This window comes from Limulus polyphemus, unplaced genomic scaffold (assembly GCF_000517525.1).
Source record: "Limulus polyphemus unplaced genomic scaffold, Limulus_polyphemus-2.1.2 Scaffold7617, whole genome shotgun sequence".
In the NCBI taxonomy this organism is placed as follows: Eukaryota; Metazoa; Arthropoda; class Merostomata; order Xiphosura; family Limulidae; genus Limulus; species Limulus polyphemus.
Window position 1 is genome coordinate 8,403 of NW_013673227.1, and position 10,500 is coordinate 18,902.

At 35.3% G+C, this 10,500-nt stretch overlaps 1 protein-coding gene across 1 annotated transcript in view; it reads left to right on the forward strand.

Moving 5' to 3' along the window:
* The first annotated feature begins 7,141 nt into the window (after nt 1-7,141).
* Nucleotides 7,142-10,500, forward strand: part of LOC106474731 (epithelial splicing regulatory protein 1-like) — a 22,639-nt gene continuing 19,280 nt past the window's right edge. Inside the window, exon 1 of the mRNA XM_013935421.2 lies at nt 7,142-7,707. Within this exon, the coding sequence (XP_013790875.1) occupies nt 7,582-7,707 (126 nt within the window). The 5' untranslated portion in view covers nt 7,142-7,581. The remainder of the gene's footprint in view (nt 7,708-10,500) is intronic.

Here is a 10,500-nt window from a genome sequence, read left to right on the forward strand (position 1 = left end):
ACTTTGAAGCAAAAAAACATGTCGATGTCCTCTTTAACACCTTCCATAGTTGCATACGTTTTCTCATTAAGATGGTGTTGCAGCGAACGAAAAAGATGGTAAGCTGATGGTGCCATATCTGGAGAATATGGTGGGTGGGGGAGAACTTCTCAACCTAGCTCCATAATATTGTGTTGCATCAAACGTGTGGCGCAGATGCAGGCCGTGACACTATGTTAATAGCACAATGCCATATGGTACCTTTATGGCTGGAGGTTTATGTCACAGCTTTTCCAAGGAAAAATGTTTGAATAACGAGGCTCTTCAACAATAAGGGAACATTCATTGTTCTTTACGACTTCCAAGCCACACAGAATAAAGCACCACCGACAATGGAGGAAGTAGTTGTAAAGGCAGCACGTGACATGGAATATCGTTCTATAAAATGTGGCTAAACTTCAGTATAACAATATTTAACATTCTGTGAGTATAATTTTTAATGATTGTTAAATGTTTGTTTCACAAAGAGGAAAAATATTGACACAGAAACTCTCCAGGGGCCTCGTTTGGCAATTCGCTTGTAGTTTGTAAATTCCGTGACATAGCTAGGTATAAAGACAAGTTGAGTTTTACTAGTAAAACATGTTTCTCGTAATAAATGGGCGGCCCCTATATATATATATATGTGAGGGATGCACGGGTAGTAAAATTTGGCCGAATATCACTTACAATTAGACATGTACTTGTAGAAAATATACATGTAATTTAATAAAGCGAAGCCTACTTTTGTAAACTCTAGTGTACATTTATAAATCGACGCGTAGATTTAGTAAATAAATATGAGATTTGAGAAAAAACAAAGGAAGGTTATAGATATTAATTTAATAAATCAACAAGTATATTTGTTAGCTGACTTATCAATTTACAAATAATAGTGACAGTTATAAACTGATAAGTCGATTTATAATTTTCCTGGGTAACAGAGATGACAAGACCAAGAAGTATGCAGTATGTAAATTGCAAACAATTTCACATAAATTGAAAAGCTACATTTTGTAACTTATAAACCTTAGATTCCGTGAAACGATACTAAGAAACTGCAATGATTTAATTTTATATTTTAAATATTTTAGTCTAGATTTTTGCTAGAAGGCGTTATTGATAACGATGATGTAATCACCCAGAAAGTTCGTAGATTATGAAGAAATAAGGGTATATTATAAATACGAATAATCAGTGAATGAGCAGTTAATAAGTAATAAGTTATTGAGTATTCAATGAACGATTCAGTTTAGTGTTAATAATAATAGTTATCGCGTCTATTAGCTAGGAAATTCTGTAATTTTATTTGTAAATTAGACATAAATAACATGAGTATTGTAGTTTTTATTGAAATGTTATGTGTGAGATTAGGTCTACAACTTGTGTCAAAGTGAATGTAGCCTGTAGCAAACGTTATTGAAGAAATAAAACAGTTCGTTATCGGTACATGGACTGAAGTTTGCATTATGTTTACCAAATAATCCAAGAATCTGCTCAGCAATAGAACACGTTACAACACTGTCTAAATTAAAACATTGAAAATAAAAACTACAACAATATGAAACGTGGAGTAACTATGGAAACAAAGACACACACGCCTCATTTGTTTGTTGAATTTCATGCAAAGCTACTCGAGATCTAATTTAGAAAGAAGGCAGCTAGTCAACACCACCCACCACCGAATCTTGGTCTACTCTTTTACCAACGAAAAGTGGGACTGATCAATACATTATAACGCCTCCATAACTGAAAGGGCGAACATGTTCAATGACGGGATTCGAACCCGCGATCCAAAATTGGAAGTCAAGCGCCCTAACTACCAGGCCATATCAGGTCCCTTCACACACTATTACACACAACGTCTTTCATGTTAAACAATCAAAACGTAGCGGTAGGTAAGTTTGTATACAAATAAAATTCTCTTGTGACCTTTTTTTTTTGCATAATTACCTACCCACGCTAGGAGTCTAACCTGTGTTTTCCCGCCTGAACTTACCCCCCACCACTAATGTTCTCCTCTGGTCCTTCCTCGTGTTTTGATAGAATTCCCACGACCGGTTTTGGACCTTCAATCACATCATATTGAATTGCAACCATGGATATATCGGTTTCATGCACCAATGCTCTACTTTACGTGAGTTTTACTGCTTATAAAATTACCATCTCATATGACACATGGGCGAAACCATGAAAACACAAGCCTCAGTGGTAACTCTGAAGGCCTATAACGCTAAACACCGGGTTTCAATACCCATAGTGGGCACGGCGCAGATAGTCCATTATGTAGCTTTGCGTTTAAAAACAAACAAAACTTATAAATATTCAATAATATTTCAGATTAAACGGGATATATTTCAGGTGAACCAAAAGATACGCGCCCTGGTGTTAACATTTTAGAACAAAATATAAATCTTAGATGTGGAAATATATATATACAGGGTGTCCGGAAATTACGTTTGTTTTTGTTGACGTCACTTCCGGATGCCTTGAATTAATTACACTAAAATTAGTAAAGTGGTTGTCACGATAAACTCAACGTATGTAAATATTTCAACGATTGAAATATTGTTTCAAACGCCATATATTGTAACAGTAATACAGCATTGTTGTGATGAAAATTGTTACAAAGAGCCATGCCAATGCTGAACCTATAATGCGTTGGAAAGTCCGTTAGCTTTTATTTTTATTTTGAAAATAAGGTCGCTTAGTTTCTTAAAACATGATATTAACATAGTATTGCCGGGAACGTTCACGTGCTTTGTCCAGGCTAATAAAGCGTGGCACCAAACATTACTATCACAAAGTAAACAGGACGAGAGAGCTTGAAGTTACTTCAGATAAAAACAAAATATACTTAATAAACACAGGCACCCATCGCTTTATTATGGTTTTACTAGTTAGACTTTCGATTCACGTAACTTGAAAGTTGATAAGTTTTTAAAGTATCCTGTTATTTGATTAAAAAGTAATAACTCTTAAACTACCCAAACGTTTTATCACAATTGTAATTTTAGTATTTGTTGATTTTTAGTTTTAGTTAATTTGATAAGTTCCTCCAACTACAAAGTGTTTGACGAAAAGTCACCATTGTTAGCAATATCCAGTATTGGAAAATACTATAAGCGATCCCCCCGTGGGTCGGGAGTACGTTTACGCTAAAATCCGGGGTTCGATCTTTAGTGGTGGAGGCAGCCTATTGTCTAGGTTTTGGCTAAAACAAAGAGAATAGAATAGGTAAGACTGCGAATATAAGAGCGCCACCTAATGGCGTAAGCTTCACCCGTTTTTGTTTAAATGCTGTTGACTGCGTCAACAACTAAGTAATGTTCACATTCTGAAACGAAACCTAGCCATTTTATGTCTGTTTTTTGGACAATTACGTCATTTGACAGTTTCTCTACGTTAATCAAATATTTTACTTTGGTCAGCTAACCTATACATTTGAACATTTTTCTAAAGGTTAATGACTCATCTTCTGTAAGTTGACCAACTTATATACTTATCTTTTCCTATAGGTAAATCAATCGTTTTTCTCGGGACAGCTAAACTCTCGACGAGATACCTTTTATATGTCCTTTTTGGACCAGTCAAACAAACCACGTGACCATTTCCTAAATAAGTTAATATTTTTTAATCTAGGTTAGTCAAACAATCCATGGTTTAAATGTTTAGGTCAGTAATAATCTCTTAGTTGGTCAGTCAATCAATCTGTTCTTAGTTCACCCAATACAATACTAAGTAAATCAACATAAGTCAACAGACCCATATAATACTATTATTGTGTCGTTAACCCTCTTTCGTATCAGTCAATAGACCCATATAATACTATTATTGTGTCGTTTAACACTCTTTTGTATCAATCAATAGACCCATATAATACTCTTATTGTGTCGTTTAACCCTATTTCGTATCAGTCAATAGACCCATATAATAGTTCTTATTGTGTCGTTTAACCCTCTTTCGTATCAGTCAACAGACCCATATAATAGTTCTTATTGTGTCGTTTAACCTTCTTTCGTATCAACCAATGCACTTAAGCGACATTCGTATTGTAATAATTAACACTCCTGTCAGTCAGTGCACCCATGTGGCACTTGTATTGTGTGATTTAACATTTTGTTTCTGTCAATGAACGAATTTGTAATATTATTTCTCATCCCGTAAGTTAATACCAGCTTCTATGGTACAGAAAATGTGTCATGTTGAAGTTTCTTCTTGGTGATAGTTTTACTTTAAAAATTCATGTTTTTTTTCTCTTTTTTATCACTGCATTTTTCCTGCTGTAACTTAGGTAATGTGTAGTTTATCAATACCTCCGAGTCGTCTACCTGTTGATAGTGTGGTGGAAAATGTCTCGGTGGCCATCTGTTTGGAGTCGTTTTTCTAATTCCAGGTTAGTGCTCTGGGTATTTAATGTGATAAACACATCCTAGTGTTTGTTATCCGTGAAATATATATTAATAGACTTATTCATACTCTTACAGAGAGTCGCAAAGCTTACCAGGGCCAAACTTTAACACAATCAGATTTTTGTCTTCGCTAGTAACAAGGACAAACTCCAATATAATCAAATGTTTATTTTCGCTAGAACCAGGGACAAACTCTAACAAAATCAGATTTTTACCCTGTACTAGCGAAACAAACTCTAACAAAATCAGATTTTTATTTTCGCTAGTACCAGGGACAAACTCTAATATAATCAAATGTTTATTTTCGCTACTACTAGGGGCAAACTCTAACAAAATCAAATTTTTATTTTCGCTAGTACCAGGGACAAACTCTACCACAATCAGCTTTTTATCTTCGCTAGTACCAGGGACAAACTCTAATATAATCAAATATTTATCTTCGCTAGTACCAGGGACAAACTCTAATATAATCAAATATTTATCTTCGCTAGTACCAGGGACAAACTATAATATAATCAAATATTTATCTTCGCTAGTACCAGAGACAAACTCTACCACAATCAGCTTTTTATCTTCGCTAGTACCAGGGACAAACTCTAATATAATCAAATATTTATCTTCGCTAGTACCAGGGACAAACTCTAACAAAATCAGCTTTTTGTCTTCGCTAGTACCAGGGACAAACTCTAACACAATCAGACTTTTATCTTCGCTAGTACCAGGGACAAACTCTAACACAGTCAACTGGTAATATTTTTCTGTGGCATATTCTGATACATCCACTCAGTATTTATGTATGAAGCATGAATTAATTTCTCTTTCCATCGCATCCTTTAAAAGATTAGCCATCTGCGACCATTGTTTTTACACCTTCTGTACTTTCTTCTGCCCCCTAGCGGCTGAGTAGTAAGTCTAAAGTCCTATACTATTAGCTGTCTACGTTTGATTTAACGTTTTCAAATCTCTTCTAGTTTACTATCAACCTTTATATTATTTTGTATATTTTCAGAGCAGAAAAAAAATATTCGAACGGGGTTTATGTTCTTGTTTAAGAACTAAGTAAGAACCACCAAATTTAGTATAGGTGTCGTCATTAAAAATTTTCATTTCATTTGTATTAATAACATTTTTATCTCTGTATTAACCGAACTACTCCAGAATTATATATTCAACACACCTTTCTCTCTCTCTGACACAAAATGGTTAACATTTGATACGAATTACAATGTGCAAGCTTGTAATTTGAACTATAGATGTCAGAGTTTATTGTTCTCAGAAATGCCATGGACTATAGATCTTTGAAATAATTCTAATTTGAAAGCAGGCAAATAAAGTATAATGCCAAAAACAAACAAAATCTTAGTACTGCTCCCCAGTGGCACAGCGGTATGTCTGCGGAGTTACAACGATAGAAACCGGGTTTCGATACCCGTGGTGGGCAGAGCACAGATAACCCTTGTGTAGCTTTGTGCTTAACTACAAACAAACAAAATCTTAGTAATGATGCAGGTAAATCACAAATATAGTTTTTAGTTGAGTATACCTCGAGTCTTTCTTTTCCTGAGGATATAAATTGTGGATCGGTTTTTAATAAAACTACACATTAGAAACAAAAGGTACTACTTCATGAGAAGAAAACAACAACAAATTTTGACAAAAATGAAAAAAAAATTTAGTTGTATTCTAAAGACTGTTGACTGTTTCTGGCTAAGATGGCATATAAAATATATTCCAAAGAATGTTAACTGTTGCTAGTTAAGATGACATATTAACCGTATTCCAGAGAATGTTAACTGTTGCTAGTTAAGATGACATATTAACCGTATTCCAGAGAATGTTCACTGTTACTGGTTAAGATGGCATATTAACCGTATACCAGAAAATGTTCACTGTTACTGGTTAAGATGGTACATTAACTGTGTTCTGAAGAATGTTGACTGTTGCTAGTTAAGATGGCATATTAACCGTATTCCAGAGAATGTTCACTGTTACTGGTTAAGATGTCGTGTTAACCGTTTTAAAGAATGTTGACTCTTGCTGGCTAAGATGACGTTTCTATTGTAGCTATATTATTATAGAATAACTAGCTAGATATAGATGTGTGCGATTAAATACTGACAAAAGAAAAGTTAGAACATCTGTATATACATTGCCTTTTTTGTTTTTTGCCTAACATTAGTTAAAAAAAAGGGTTATATATGATCGCAGCTCTCTGCTTTAATGAATATACATACTCTAAGATCAGACAAAATAAATCGCCAAGTGACATTGTCAAAAACAGAAGCGATGTTAGTTCAACTTCCTGCAAATATGTTTTAGGGTTAGTAAAACCTAAATTATTTTACAAAACTCTTCGTCTTCGAAAAAATACATCTTATATATTAAGACGGAAAGCTTTTTTTTTGTTCGACTTTAAGATTTTATTTCATTGTAGCTATACCATCCGATGGTGTTCCTTACATAGGCTACGCTGTAATTATGTTATCAGAGTCTGTTCCTTACACAGGATACACTATATTTATGTTTTGAGAATACGCTCCTTACACAGGATACACTGTACATATGTTATGATAATATGTTCCTTGTAACGTTGTTTTTTAATTGAATATTTCAGTCTTGAAAAAAATACGCTAACACAATTAGATTCCACGCCTTTAATCAAATAAACCAAAAAGTATTACCCTAGTTCATTTTAAAACACAATGCCAGTTGGGCATCCTTTGGTACGTAAGTTGGATGTATTGTTAGTTGGATGCACTAGCTCCGCACACTTAGAGAATCCAAATTATTATCCGGTGAAGCTTGTTATTCAACAATTTCCGACTGCGTATGATGGGACGTGAAAGGGGGTGGGACAGCAGGTAGATTGTTATGATAGCGGAGTTCTGTACCTGTCGAGCTCTGGCTGTTTCAGACACCTGCCTACGGTGGCGTGCGCACGCATTCTGTGCCACGTTTTCAGGTACGCAGACCAATGAGAGAGCAAGACAAATAGCTGTTAGGATATGGAAGCCACAACTACGGAATACAGAGAACAGAACGGTGGTTCGGGTGTTAGTGGTGGGTTTGTAGCACAGGTATAAGGGTCTTTTAATTTTTTTTTTTTTACATTGGGACAAAGGTAGTAGGAAATCTTTTCTCTTCTTGGGCGATGGCAGGGCGATATGCGGTGGTGGTGTACGTGGTGACAGCAGGGCTACATGGGGACAACCTGGGAGCTGATGAACAAGAAGTGGTCCTCTTCTCTTGGTTAGTGGTGGACGTCGCTAACACCAAGGTAAGGACAGCTTTTGTCCAACTGTAGTCTATGCTGTGTCGATATTCTGTCACATTAATTTTATTTGTGTTATTTCGTTAAGTTTTCAACGAGATAACTTTGGATTCGTTTAACAAAAAGTAAGTTTTTTTTCTGTTGATTTAATATACTTTAATGGATATTAGCTGATCACCTGGATAAGTGTATTTTTAAAGCGAAAGCAGTCTATTTTCGGTTTGCCCTCGTCACCCGCGAGGTGTCACCTCTCTCTTTCTTCTGCTATGAATAGGTAAATAAAATACGAAAACTTTCATCCAGATTTCAACGATATTCGTTACCTTTCAAGCACAGTAGGGCCACAATTGTCGAATTGTACGAGTTATATAAGGTAGTTAAACTTATATGTACTTTGAACAATTAAAAAAAAGTGCTAATTATTAACTACCATATTTACCATCAGCTATTAGGCCTAACTGATCTACTTTTCAACGGAGATGGCTATTGGTCTCATTGTCGAATGAGTGTTTTAGTAGTGTAAAGCAACTGGTAGAGCATGTTTTTCGGGCGCGGTCACGATGAGAAGCGATAGTATGTATAACTCAATTGACTTATCGTCCTAATATTTCTTTATACTTCGGTATAAACAAATACCGTTATCAGAAACAGTAGGTGTGAATAGGGACCTTTTCACACTATCAGTTTGAAATTTGAGCATGCGTAATAAGTACGATGCTTTAGGTGACCCCTAAGCTCTGAAGACTCGGTTGTTTCCGAGCTGTTATTATTTTCTTTTTGTGCTTAATTAAGCAAATAAAATAGTATAGTTTTCACGTACATGTAATATGTAAAACAAGAGAGTATGTGTCGTTAAGGCCTAGAATTGTTTCTACCGCCATGATAACAATAGCTCTACGGCATGTTACCTAGAAACGTGGAAAACAAGCGCTGGTTAGGGTTAGCGTTTATGTTAATACCAGACAGTCTAATGTTCACATAAGTTCCAAATAAATTGAGTGTAGTTTTTTGTGCAAATGCGTTTAATCTTCGTTTTGTTTGTTAATAATTCTGCAAAATGCTCAGTTACCAAGAAAAAAAAACTTTTTAAAGGTTACGTGATATCAAACAGCCAACACAGATGTAATTAGCTGTCAGTGAAGATTTGTTAGTGATACTTTTTTTTTCCACAAAATAGAAAGAAGCTTTTGTAGTACTTCCATTAGTTATAAGATCTATTACTTGTTATGATCACAGAGTTTTGCGGATTTTGTTTTCTGTCATTTAGGGAAGCTACGGTTTCTTAAAAGTGTTATTTATTGTAGTGTTTTAGAAGTTTTTTTTTTACATTTATTTGTGAGGAGCTGAAAGTAAAATGGTGACTGAACGATTAAATGGGAAAAAGAAAGGTTTATCTTATACAGTCATAAAAAAGTAACAAGGACATTTTTCTTTGATCAAGAGGTTGGTTGGTTTCTTGAAATGGCTAGAACGTTTACAGTTCTCAGTGATAACAAACAACCGGTTTTATTGTTAAGCCTGAAAGTTTACAGTTCTCAGTGATAACAAACACCTGGTTTATTGTTAAGCTTGAAAGTTTACAGTTCTCAGTGATAACAAACGTCCGGTTTTATTATTAAACCTGAAAGTTTACAGTTCTCAGTGATAACAAACGTCCGGTTTTATTGTTAAGCCTGAAAGTTTACAGTTCTCAGTGATAACAAACGTCCGGTTTTATTGTTAAACCTGAAAGTTTACAGTTCTCAGTGATAACAAACGTCCGGTTTTATTGTTACACCTGCAGATATTAGCTTCCTGTATTTCGGGAATATATATGCTTGTTCCACATTTCTAAAACGACCCCTATGTGTGTGTGTGTGTGTAGGGAGTTACTTATTTTCTAACCCTTGCTACCTCATTACTTGTAAGGTTTTATATACCCCATATGTAGGGGGTTAAGTTTCTAGTACTTTCACATCGACAGTTATAATTGGATAATTATATTGGTTTCAACATAGTTTATTAATTGACATTTGCAGTATTCCCAGTATCTCAAATGTGATAATTAATAACATTGAAATATTAACGAGAACGTTCTTAATTAGATTTATTTATTATTTGTGGTATATTTAGTCAAAGAACAAAAAAGAATTTTGAGGTTACACCATCTTCAGTTAGGTTTGCCCTTTACAATACCCCCTCTACGATGGACACATTCAAAAAATTTGTCTTTTGTGTAACCATTATTATTATTTTTTTTTAGATTTGTCTAGGATTTCGCCTGTGTTCAGGCATGGGTATGACGACCCTCCCCCCTTTTTATACATTACTACGGCATTTTACATTCGAGTTTGACTCATACCAAGAAAGATCCCCTTCCAAAGGCCTCCCAATGGCACGGTGGTATGTCTGCGGACTTACAACACTAGAAACCGGGCTTCGATACCCGTGGTGGGCAGAGCACAGATAGCCCATTGTGAAGCTTTGCGGTAAACTTCAAACAAACAAACCCTTTCCCGAGAAATTTGGCGTTGTATATCTATAGATGCGTTTTCTCAATTTTTAAATCGGTGCTGCTCGTAAATCAATGTACTTAATTTGTGCTATAAGTTATAATTTAGAATGTTGGTATATCCTGCTATTCATTTCAGCTTGTTTTAAAGAAACGGACCCGAAAAGACCAGGTGGTTAGTGAGCTCGACTCGCAATCTGCGGGTCGTGGGTTCGAATCCCCGTCCTACCAAACATGGTCGCCATTTCAGCCGTTTGGGTGTTATAAAGTGACGGTCAATCCCACTATTCGTTGGTAAAAAGAGTTGG